The sequence below is a fragment of the Mercenaria mercenaria genome, chromosome 16 (assembly GCF_021730395.1).
Source record: "Mercenaria mercenaria strain notata chromosome 16, MADL_Memer_1, whole genome shotgun sequence".
Taxonomy (NCBI): domain Eukaryota; kingdom Metazoa; phylum Mollusca; class Bivalvia; order Venerida; family Veneridae; genus Mercenaria; species Mercenaria mercenaria.
In genome coordinates this window covers 72,254,183-72,267,628 of record NC_069376.1, presented here as the reverse complement: position 1 = coordinate 72,267,628, position 13,446 = coordinate 72,254,183, and the positions used below count along the sequence as shown (strand labels likewise).

Here is a 13,446-nt window from a genome sequence, read left to right as displayed (position 1 = left end):
CTAAATGTAGAAGAACCTTTTAAAGTGGGTACACTTAGCCACTTCTAAAAAGGACGCTACGACTAAGAATAGGAAAGCCTTTAAACAACTTTTTCTCAGGAATCACTTTATTGGTCTTCTTCAGAGTTTGTCTTTTGCATCATTATGAGGTCCTTTCCAAAATTGATTCATATAGGATAATTTTGCGCCTTTTAGAGGCTGGCAGAGCTAAAAATAGAAATGCCTTTAAACGACTTCTCATAAATTGCTTAATCATCAAACTTGGTCTTTAGCATTCTTATAAAGTTCTTTGTTAAATTTCTTCAAATGAATGCACTTGGCCCCTTTAAGGTGCCACTGAAATTTAAAATAGAAATATCAAGAAAATCTAGAAATATTTTCAAATTACTTTTTCCCTTGAAGCAATTGCCATGTCACCATTAAACTTGATCCAAAGCATCCTTGTAAGGGCCTCTCTTAAGTTTGTACAAATAGGGAATCTAGACCAGTTTTATGCTGAGCAATGTAGGACCACAAAGGTCCTCTAAGTAATCAATTTTGGTGTGTGTACTATAATGTAGCATATTACACAATTTACTATTTGAATCAAATGTTATTTGACAGTAAATTGTGTGCACATTTCTTCATAGAATAGCGAGTAAGATTTTATATATACTACAATTTGTCAGTGTAATTTCAGAAACATTGTTGTGTTAATGGTATACTTCATAGTCCATAAATTTCAATACAACAGGGCTATGATATTTTAATTACATTTTTTTGTAAATGAGTTCGTATGTATAATTAAGAAGTTTAAATGGTGATCATGTAAAACATATAAAATCTGCCATTTCTAACTACAGGGTATATAGAGGATATTTGTTTGTTTCAGTGTAAGATTAAAATATCTTCCATTGAGTAAACGCCAGATATATTTTCATTAGTGGCTTAGTCACGTGTCTGGATAGTCATTAATCTCCACATCCATTGAAAATATAAGATCTGGTGTTCACAAGGTACAGAAAAGATATATTACATGTAAAACAAACAAATTCTCTTTCATGTTTTTCAATAGTTTTAAGCAAATTCTGTATATTTGATGTTTTTCACCAAAGAATTAATAGGATTAACCCAGTGAATTTTTAGCTCATCTGATTTTTTGAAAAAAAATGATGAGTTATTGTCATCACTTGAGCGGTTGTCGGCGTCGGCGTCGGCGTTGCCTGGTTAAGTTTTATGTTTAGGTCAGCTTTTCTCCTAAACTATCAAAGCTATTGCTTTGAAACTTGGAATACTTGTTCACCATCATAAGCTGACCCTGTATAGCAAGAAACATAACTCCATCTTGCTTTTTGCAAGATTTATGGCCCCTTTTGTACTTAGAAAATATCAGATTTCTTGGTTAAGTTTTATGTTTAGGTCAACTTTTCTCCCAAACTGTCAAAGCTATTGCTTTGAAACTTGGAATACTTGTTCACCATCATAAGCTGACCCTGTACAGCAAGAAACATAACTCCATCTTGCTTTTTGCAAGATTTATTGCCCCTTTTGGACTTAGAAAGTCAGTTTTCTTGGTTAAGTTTTATGTTTAGGTCAGCTTTTATCCTAAACTATCAAAGCTATTGCTTTAAAACTTGCAACACTTGTTCACCATCATAAGTTGACCCTGTACAGCAAGAAACATAACTCCATCCTGCTTTTTGCAAGATTTATGGCCCCTTTTGGACTTAGAAAATATCAGATTTTTTGGTTAAGTTTTATGTTTAGGTCAACTTTTTCTCTTAAACTATCAAAGCTATTGCTTTGAAACTTGCAACACTTGTTCACCATCATAAGCTGACCCTGTACAGCAAGCAGCGTAACTCCATCCTGATTTTTGCAATAATTATTGCCCCTTTTGGACTTAGAAAATCATTTTCTTGGTTGAGTATTATGTTTAAGTCAACTTTTCTCATAAACTATCAAAGCTATTGCTTTAAAACTTGCAACAGTTTTTCACCATCATAAGTGGACGCTGTACATCAAGAAACATAACTCTATCCTGCTTTTTGCAAGAATGATGGCCCTTTTTAGACTTAGAAAATCATGGGTAGGACAATATTTCTATTACACAAAAAAAATCAGATGAGCGTCAGCACCCGCAAGGCGGTGCTCTTGTTGACTTTGAAATGATCAGATATTATTTCAGTAATATATTTTAGTAATTTGCTGAAAAACATGTAGCAGTATTCTCTATTCCTCATCGTTTCCTCTAGAATAAAGTATAATGGAAGAACAATGTTATTAATAAAAGGATTTTTTGAGAACCCATTTAAGGTCAAGGTCATATAATTAAGAAGATAGTAAGAATAGATATTATCTATCGGTCTGAAATAAGCAAATTCGTTATTGAAAAAAAAAATCATGTGATAAATGTTGTATACCACCTAAAGATTATGTTTATCAACTTTAATTTGTTTTTATTTCAAATAAAAAATAAAATGTTAGCTAAAGTACGTACTTGTGAGATCTTGTTCTTCGTCCATCCATTGTCAGGGGCTCCGTAGCCGAGTGGTTAAAGTCACTGACTCGGACTTTAATTCACTTGCTCCTCGCATCTGTGGGTTTGAAGCCTTACTTATGTAGAATTGTCTCATGCAAGGAAGTCATTAAGCTGGCTTACGGAAGGTCGATGGTTCTATCCGGGCTGAAATAATGTCTGGAGGGTCACCTAGGATCTTCATCCAATGTCAAAAGCCATAAAGTAACCCTAAGACTTTAAATTTTATCTGTATGACGTTCAGCCCAACAAATACAAACCAAAAAAATCATCTGTTGTTTTATAGATGTAGACAGCAACTGCGCTGCTAGGCACATACTACCTTTCCCACATTCTGAGAGGTCTTAATACCATCAGCTATCATCAAGTATCATAGATGTGCCTCTGTATATAGTGCCTTTTTCTAGGCCTTTTTCATACCAGATACCTGCTGGCTGTAATGACGGGAATGTCGGAACGTCATGTGTCTTCCATCATGTTTTTGTGTCGGTGGGTGACACAATGAGCGACAATACAACACAACAGAATGACACGATATTATGTCACAATGTTCCGTCATATCGTTCCCCAGTCGAGTGTTGTGTCTACTCTTCTAGGTCATGCGATGTTATGTGCTACAGTAAGAAAGTGTACGACTGGAAACAATACAGCAACACATCGCGACATAAAGGTCGCATGTCATGCCACATTGTTGTGTGTTGTGTCGGATTGTCTTGCATCATGTTGCATGATCATGTCACATTGTTGTGTTGTAAACTTAGTTTGATACACGACATGAGATATGACACACGGCAATACGTCACAATGCACGACGGTGCAACATGACACGTGACAATAGTCTCCCGATGTTGTGTCGCAATGTTGTCCATCGTATCATGTCTTGCATCAGCCTATAAGAGTAGATGGTCTGCACACAACACACGATACCAAAGGCTACAATGTGACACGTCATCACGACATTGAAGACATGCACCATGTTGTATTGTCACGCATCTTGTTGCATGCTGTTTGTCTACCTAGAAGACCTCCAATTCCAGAATCCTTCTCGGATTGTTAGTGAGCCAGTTGTAAAGCACTCATACACTGGACTTGGTCCCAATGTTAGTAATTTTTGTTGAGCCCGCTTGCGGAAGCAAAGACATAGTTGTCCAAATGGCTGTTCGGTGTATGTGCGTGAGTGCATCCGTCCGGATTTGTCCGGACCATAACTTTGACATGCATGGAGCAATCTTGTTTATATTTGGCATGAATGTTAACCTCAGTGAGACGGAGTGTCATGTGCAAACCACAGGTTCCTATCTCAAAGGTCAAGGTCAAAGGTCAAATTCAAAAATGACTTTGTCCGGAGCATTTCTTCTTCCTGCATGGAGGGATTTTGATGTAACTTGGTACAATTGTTCAACATCATGAGCTGGAGTGTCAAGCGCAAGAACCAGGTCCCTAGGTCTAAGGTCAAGGTCACACTTAGAGGTCAAAGGATACAAGAATGACAACTTTGTCCGGAGCATTTCTTCTTCCTGCATGGAGGGATTTTGATTTAACCTGGCACAAATGTTCACCACCATGAGACGGAGTGTCATGCACAAGAACCAGGTCCCTAGGTCTAAGGTCAAGGTCACACTTAGAGGTCAAAAGTCAGATACAAGAATGACTTTGTCTGGAGCATTTCTTTTTGATGCATAGAGGGATTTTGATGTATCTTGGCACAATTGTTCATCATCATGAGATGGAGTGTCATGAGCAGGATCCTAGAATTACTTCCCTTTGTTGTTACTATAAATAGCTTATATTCATAACTTTTTTATTACTGGTCGTAGGGAAAAATCAAGACCACTTTTCTGTAGTACAACATGCATGTTACATCCAATTTTCAGGTGTATTTTGACCTATCTCTACTGGTGAGGATTTTTGTGTGGACTTTGATTTTTTTTTTTAAGATTTACGTCCCTTTGTTGTTAATTTAAATAACTTACATTGTAACTTTTTGCAATCTCTTTTTTATTTGGCATAAATATTTGCCTCAATGAGACAAGGAGTGTCATGTGCAACTCTCAGTCCTTTGACAGCTGGCGGGCTTGACATGTTGCCCGTGGGCATCTAGTTAGTTGAAGGGAAAGGGGTTCAAACTCGCAATCCCTGGCTCTAATATATCAACATGTGCAATATTAGCGAGTTTTTTTTATGTGTTTCAGTCATGAGACCATGATTATGCCCCCTTCGAAGAAGGAGGGGTATATTGTTTTGTAGATGTTGGTCGGTCTATCGGTTGGTCAGTGTCTGTATGTAGACCAATCCGTTTCTGGATGATAAGTTCATAAGCTGGTTGGTTATAACCAGCAGAATGACACCTATTGATTTTGAGATCAGTAGGTCAAAGGTCAAGGTCACAATGACCCAGAACAGTTAAATGGTTTCCAGATGACAACTCAAGAACGCTTGGGCCTAGGATCATGACAGTTGATAGGGACGTTGGTCATGACCAGCAGATGACCCCTATTGATTTTGAGGTCAGTAGATCAAACGTCAAGGTCACAGTGAAAGGTCACTGTGACCAGGAAAAGTTAAATGGTTTCCGGATGATAACTCGAGAATGCTTGGGCCTATGATCAGGAAAGTTGATGGGGGTGGGGTGGGGTTGGTCATCACCAGCAGATGACCCCTATCTATTTTGAGGTGGTCAGTAGGCCAAAGGTCAAGGACACAGTGACCCGGAATAGTAAAACCGTTTCCAGACGATAACTTGAGAACGCTTTGGCCTAGGATCACAAAACTTAATAGGGAGGTTGATCATGACCAGGAGATGACCCCATTTGATTTTTAGTTCAGTAGGTCAAAGGTCAAGGTCACAGTGACCAGGAAAGTATGACGGTTTCCTTATGAAAACTCAAGAATGCTTGGGTGTAGTATCACGAAAGTTAATAGGAAGGTTGGACATGACCAGCAGATGCCCCCTATCGATTTTGAGGTCAGTAAGCCAAAGGTCAAGGACACAGTGACCCGGAACAGTAAAACCGTTTCCAGACGATAACTTGAGAACTTTTGGGCCTAGGATCACAAAACACTTACAGGGAGTGTGATCATGACCAGCAGATGACCCCTATTATTTTGAGTGAGGTCAGTAGGTCAAAGATCAAGGTCAAAGTGACCTGGAATAGTTCAACTGTGTCGGGACGATAACTTGAGACCCGGAACAGTAAAACCGTTTCCAGACGATAATTTGAGAACGCTTGGGCCTAGGATCATAAAACTTAATAGGGAGGTTGATCATGACCAGCAGATGACTCCTATTGATTTTGAGGTCAATGGTTGAAAGGTCAAGGTCACTTTGACCAAGAACAGTAGCTTTTTGTGCACAGTGACCAAATAATTTATGTTCCTTGTGCAATTACTGAATGCATCAAGGGATGGTGGGGGGGGGGGGGGGGGGGCGGGGAAAGCATTTCGTGTTCTACGAGCTCTTGTTTCTTTGCATTATGGGTCAACCTAATATTTTTGATGGAGCATATAGTGGTTTTACATGATCGGAATATTCGCCACGAGAACCAACGTGGATTCAGAGTAAGAAGGTCATGCAAGTCCCAACTGTTAAGATGACAGACGACATAGAGTATATAGACACATTGACAGAATGCACCAAGTCGGATATACTTCAATGATCATTTCGTTTACGACCTTTACCGTCATGTTGCTAGGGTATGCGGTCAACAATTTATTCTTTTAAAAGCTGTGAAAAGATCATTTGGACAAGAAACGTAATAGCAGACTTGGTTTGACTGAGTCTGTTCATGAGAGTTAATGAAACGTGAAACATACCTCACGTCCCTTAGGAATGGCTTAAGCGGAATTCTATTACATTGAAATGAATGTCCTCTATGATCCCAAAGGACCAGAGATGAATATATTATACCACTGAGGCCAAGTAAGGCTCGTTTCTCCATGTATATTCATTTGCTTTCAGGCCCGAGGTTTACCTTCATTGCACATATGTGATTCCCAACTCTCATACCGTTTGTAAGAACAATTATGGCGGACATATTTCTCAAGTGGGTTTATGATATTACGTTAATCTGAATTCGTTTTCAATTTAGTTTCTTGTATATTTTCAATAAAGTATTAAGACGTTTTAATACTTTCTCTATGGCTCTGTGGCCGCTTGATCCTTGACCTGCTGACCCACGTGCTGACTCAGATATTATGCAGTTTGACTGGAAACAGTTTTAGTAACAAGGTAACTGTGACCGTCACCTTTACCTGCACAGCTGATACATATATTTTATTCTTGCATGCCAGACAGGATTTCCCCGTGTTATTGCTGGTGCTGGGAAAAACTTGTCTTACACCTCGGGGTGTAAGATGGCTCACGTGCTGCAATTTATAAATGAATGCATAAATATATACGCTACCATAATAAAAAAAGTGCTCCAAAGAAAAGCGTTCGTTTTACTTCATTTCTTCTATTAATTCACACATCATGCAAGAAAAAGAATATTTCACTCATTGAAGCATTGAAGGTGCGGATGGAAATAAATGGCTCTCGGATACCTGTTTTGCGGTAACTCGGCAGAGCCTCGTTTCCGACTAATCAGATACCCTCGAGTCAGATATTTCCATTCGCACCTTCAACGAGTGAAAGATTCTTATAATAGTATAACCCGCCCATTTTGGGGCTCCAAGTCCTTAATTTCACTTGAAAACTACTGTATACATTTGAATTTTTCCACTCTGTTTATATATTTAATTCTGATTTTACGTTTAAATGTAATTAAAACAAAACTTTATTTTCCGAATGATTATCATTTTTTATATCCGATGTCCCCTTTTGGGGTCTAATTCAACCTTAAATCGGGATATTTCAGCCTGGTATCTACCCTGACTGATTTCCAGTTACCTCAACGAACATTAATTTTGATGTATGATACTATATTGTACTAAACAATACCTTCGGATTTCTTACCCGGGGCTTTCGCCAACTGTCTAATAGTACTAAAGTACTTCGTCAAACTATTGTTTAGATACAATATTTGTAGTTATTCACATACAATAACGTCCACCATATTATCTGTGAGTAACATGTGAAATATATGTCTTGATATTTAGCACTGGCCACCATTCCAAGTATGTAACTAGTATTTTAAAATATCCCTTTGGGTTCGGGATGGTATTACCTAAGAAGGTAGCTTTTTCATCAACGCCACTGTATACTGATTCCCTAAACAATATGGGTCATCTTAAGACCAAAGCCAATCATGCAGCTACAGTTCCAAGCTTTCTCCAATTATTGATCAGAGACCAAGTGGTCTACGACGGACAGATCGACACGAACAAAACAATATGCCATACCTTCTTCGAAGGGGGCATGATTAATAAAGTAATAGCTGGATCTAATTTTCCGTTAAATATTGGACGCTTACTTTCCACGAGGCAATTATGGTGGCTGATTTCTACCATTTCGATCTGGCGGCTGGGAGCGTTTAAAGTGGGCCAGAATGACAAATTAGCGCGCCAACACGACGGACGCCTTTCATATCGATTAAGCTTGTGGCTCGTCTGAAGAGCACCAATACGCCAGAACGATAACTAAGTACGATGGTATGAAAAATAATGTATTTGTCGTATTGGCGCGCGCTAATTTTTTTATGTTCTTGCGTGTTGGCGTATTGGCAATCTTCAAACGCACCAACAGGCCAGGACGAGATGGCAGAAATCAGCCACCATAGGAAGTAATTACACGGAGCATCTTTTAGTTGTATTTCCGTATACATATAATTTTTCGAAACCTTTCCTGATCATTTTGTACCGTACTTTAAATCAATAAATAAAGTCAAAACACTCTGGGATAAAATTTGCTATTTATTTGAAGCAACAAATATACATTTAGTGTTGCGTGCAAGCACAATGCCCATCTATGCAATGTTTATGGTCACGGTCACCACTTTGGCAGTCCGCACAGTCATCTTTGGCCGTACAGGCTGCACCTGAAAGTGAAATACATAAAGATTGAATTTCTGAGAAAAAGTGGGCCGATGTTAGTCTTGAAGCGACAGGAGGATTCTTGCAACATAGCGTGGTTCTGAATGTTTGATAGAATCGGAAGTAATAACTAAGCGTTATTAAGCCTAGAATAGAAATTCATTCCCGCATACGGAAACATGAAATAATATTGATAAAACTAGCAAACTTAAGCTTAAATATACACTAACTCCAACGTGGAACTGCACATATTTGACTATGTACATGTACATACAATAGAAAATAGATTAATTTACAACTGTCATAAGTTTTATTAGTCCCCAGTCGGTGATTCATCGGTTTGGGCTTATGGTTTGCCCCCGTCTGTCAGTCTGTCCCTCCGTTCGTCCGTCACACAAAGTGTGATCCTGCGATAACTTCACAAGTACAATATATTCTTTTTCATGGAACTTCGTGCAATATATTGGGAAATATTTTCTTGTTTTGACAAAAGACAGTCAAAAACATGACAAAAAGGTGATAGAGTGTGGCCATGTGATAACTTAAAAAGTACAAAATACTTTTTCATGAACCTTGATACCGTGATATGGAGATTATGCATGTCTTTCTATTTTGTTTCTATCACAACAAATGTGACTGCTGTGGCTACGAAAAATAGGTTCTAGGTTCAGATGCTAGCAGGTCTTGGCGTATAACTTTATTTGCATTGTACAGAGAGCATACAATTTATTTTGTTAATTCAAAATAAGACATTAACTAGAAGATGCTTTTGTAGAAAAGCGCGTGTCTCCCCAAATGCATAGTAGTAATAGACAAGAAGTCAATAGGGGACAGGAGCAAAAGTCCAAGAGTCACTGATGGTTGGCTGCAATAGGGATCATCTACTCGGCATGTCTAATCATCCCAAGAAGTTTCAACATTCTGGGCCTAGTGGTTGTCATGTTATGGATTAGAAACAGTTTTCTATGTTCTGGCCCCTGTGACCTTGACCTTTGATCCAGTGACGCCAAAATATATAGGGGTCATCTACTCTGCATGTCCAATTATCCTATGAAGTTTCAACATTCTGGGCCAACCGATTTTCAACTTATTGATCGGAATGAGTTTTCCATGTTCATGCCCCTGTGACCTTTGCTCAAGCTGACCCCAAAATCAATAGAGGTCATCTACTCTGTAAGTCCTATCACCCTATGAAGTTTGAAGGTTCTGGATCAAATGGTAGGGATCATCTACTTTGTAAGTCCTATCATCCAATGAAGTTTGAAGGTTCTAGGTCAAATGGTTCTCCAGTTATTGATCGAAAATTGTTTTCCATGTTCTGGCCCCTGTGACCTTGACGTTTAACAGAGTTACTCCAAAATCAATAGGAGTCATCTGCTCTGCATGTCCAATCATCCTATGAAGTTTCAACACTCTGGGTCAAGTGGTTCTCAAGTTTTTGATCGGAAATTGTTTTCCATGTTCAGGCCCCTGTGACCTTGACCTTTGATGGAGTGACCCAAAAACAATAAGGGTCGTCTACTCCATAATCCCTACCACCCTATGAAGTTTGAAGGTTCGAGATCAAATGGTTCTCCAGTTATTGATCGGAAATGAAGTGTGACGGACGGACGGCCAGAAGGACGGACGGACAGGGCAAAAACAATATGTCTTCCCGAGTGGGGATGGGGGACATAATGATTTTGCCCTAGACTATATATGTATTTTCAGAAGAGATATGCGATTTTCCGATTTAGATAGAAAGATTTTAGTTTAGTACACGAAGTGATCATCATATATATCCTAATTAAGGCGAGACTCAAAATAAATACGAACACTACAAGCTATATTTTAATATTAATTTTTTACCGTTGAAACCAGTGTTTTCCTTGACATATACTTTTGAAGACTGTTTATTTAAAAGTATTTAAAGTATCAAGTGTAATGAACAGCAAACGATTTGTTTTGTCTATCATTAATTTGCTTTTTAATAAATTGTTATTGTAAAAATCGTAAAAAATCCGTTTTCAAGTCGTTTAAGTAACTCGCTCTATCTGCTTGTTCATTTATGAAGATTGCACTTAATATTTCATCTTTTCGAGATATGTATTAAATATATCCGATAATAAGTGACTTTTCTAAAGAATGCTATATTGTTTAGTATGAATCGTGAACTTCAATGCAACATGTTATCACCTTCGGTTTAATAATTACATCTTGAACATTCAGACGTTTTTGTTGTTTTCATGTATATAGTTGTCATATATGGTATAAACACTTATAAATTGAAATAAAGAGTATATAAGTAGGCCTATCTTCAAACACATATTATACTCACCAGATCCTACCGGAGCAGTAGCACACACACACTGGTTGATTGTAGGGTTGCAAAAAGCATGCGAGTGGTGATGACATTCTGTTGTACCATGGGTAAAGCATGAACGCGTATCTGTACAAGATTCCGAATATACCAGACCTGTAAAATATAAACTTTAAGCTGGGGACATATTTGTACTATTTCACTATTTCAAACGGTGGAATAATTTCATTCAAACGGAACTAAACTTAAATACACAAGAATTCAAATTGTACAAAGTAATCGGATGTTTTTATGTATAGTAAAAGTAAAATTAAATGTTTTACTGGTTTACCTATTTATCCCTTAAAAAGAAAATTCGTCTTTGTTTTTCTTGAATGGAACAATAATAATGTAAGGACTACTTTTGTTTCATACGTGACGTTACGTAATACATTCGGGAGTTCAAGATAAGGGGAAAAATAAATTTAAGTCTCCCGATATCCTGGTCTGCAATCAGGACAGTGGCATTTTTTAAAACCATGTCTGGTGTCAGTAAAACCTGTATTTATAAGCACACGAAACAGTGTAATGATTTTAAAGTATTTAAAAGAATAACCCAAACTAAGCTTAAGGCAACTGGTTTACTTAATACAACATATTGATAAGAAAGCCAAAATATTAAACATTACCAAAACTTCTTGCACAAAAAGTAATCTCATTCGCTTCTAAAAATTTACATAGAAATATCAAGTAAATATCTCCTTCATGATCTTTATGAAACCCGCTTATTTAAATAAAGATCTCAAGATACCGTAGGACTGTTGCATCCTATAAATATTCATATTACAAACTAGATTTGAAATTCCAAAGTATACCTTGCCATAAGTAACAAATACCCAAATTTCAACTTTCTTCGAGTAAGTACGAACGTTTAATAAAACTTTGTATCCTATAGATTTATTTCACCGAAAAATAATTGTTTGTTACTTCCTAAATAACAGACAATTCCGTTTGTATGTATAGCAAGAACTTTTAATGACATACTGTTTGAACTTCTATACATTTTGAAGATATCAAACCGTAATCAATATTATGATGTGGAATATTCATTTTTTCACGAATACTGTTTTTATTTGCAGGATCCGGATATTAACTATACATCACTGTATATATACATCACTGTAAAATCTAATAGGATGATAGCCGGATCTATTTAGCGTAAAATCTCTTTAAGAATGTCATTTTTTGCCCACAAATGCATTTTGCCGTTGTAAAAGTCGGACAAAACTCACAAAGTCAAAAATATTTCTACAACATGAAAAGGTATTAACATGCTAGTCTTTTTCCATTTATTTTCTTAAAAGCACTCAGGATATCTCTGTCTTCTTGCAAAAATGTATAAACTGCTGAAAAACAAACCATATCATTTTCGTATTTTTTTTCATAAAAATACATTTTCACTGACATAATCAAAATACTTTCGGTATTCAGAAACTTTCTACACCTATAGAAAAATTTAAAGATCACATTTTGGTTTTAACATAACTAGGAAAAAATTCACGGAAAAAAAAACGTTGTTATGGATTTATTGAACCAAACTGTAGGAATTATACAGATTCACTATAAAACATAAAAAACCTGCACTTCGATACAATGATCTTGTTCTTCATATTCATGGTTACTCAAATTTTATACTGAAAGAACAATAACATTCGCTGAACATAAATAAGTGTATATCTTTTTTTAAGATGTCAGGCCCCAATTTCACGAAAAAACTTAAGTAATTGCTTAAAAAAGTCTATTATTTCAAATGCTTGTGTTTGCCCTTTATGAGTCTTCAATGTTGCCTTTTTCATCTATATCAGAACCGTATATGATTTCTTTATAGATCAAAACACAACAATTCTGAATTTTACAGAAAACGAAGTATAAAAACAAGAAATATACTTAAGCAAATTCTTAAGTTCATTATATCGAACCTAAATAGAAATATCATATTTGCATAACTGAAATAAGTACTGCAGACAATTACTACTAACCATAGTATAATTTATCTATAAATACATTGTTATAGAAAAAATCAACATTAAATAACAATAACTTAAACAATAAAACGATTTTAAAAAAACAGACTTAACTTAGTAATTACTTAAGTTTTTTTCGTGAAATTGGGGCCAGGTTCCTAAGAAAATAGGACATACATAAGAAATCTTTGTGAAACAGGTTGTTATAACATATTTTTCTATTTTTTTTTTCCAAAATAACAAGCCATGCATAAGATTCATTTAATTTCAACAGTAAATCTTCTGCAAATAGAACAGAATCAACACTTACCTGCCAAGGTCACAAATGTTAGCAATACTAGACAACGCATTTTGATTACTTTCACAGATTAACTGCTGTCTGAACTAAAACCAGTAGCCCATATTTATACGTAAAAGCACGTTGAGATAAGAAAAAGTGTGACTGTAAATCACGATTTTTGAAATCTTTATAGAATACATTGTGTCCGATATTACTCTAATGGGAAAATACCCAGATGTCATTTAAAATCTTACATAACTGCTCCTGTAAAATACAAAAAAATCATAAGTGTCAGAATTATTTGAGTTGAAAACTAAAATCATTCTATTTTAACTGCGCGACTAACTTCCCCACATGAATCAGAGGTGGAGAACGA

The 13,446-nt window shown here is 36.5% G+C and overlaps 1 protein-coding gene across 1 annotated transcript; it reads right to left on the bottom strand.

Moving 5' to 3' along the window:
* Positions 1-8,355: 8,355 nt before the first annotated feature.
* LOC128549792 (integrin beta-5-like) lies at positions 8,356-13,246 on the bottom strand. The gene is made up of 3 exons (XM_053527374.1): positions 13,101-13,246; positions 10,806-10,943; positions 8,356-8,493 (listed from the first exon to the last, which is right to left on the bottom strand). The coding sequence occupies exons 1-3, from the start codon at positions 13,138-13,140 to the stop codon at positions 8,393-8,395; spliced, it is 279 nt and encodes a 92-aa protein (XP_053383349.1). The 5' UTR covers positions 13,141-13,246; the 3' UTR covers positions 8,356-8,392.
* Positions 13,247-13,446: the final 200 nt, after the last annotated feature.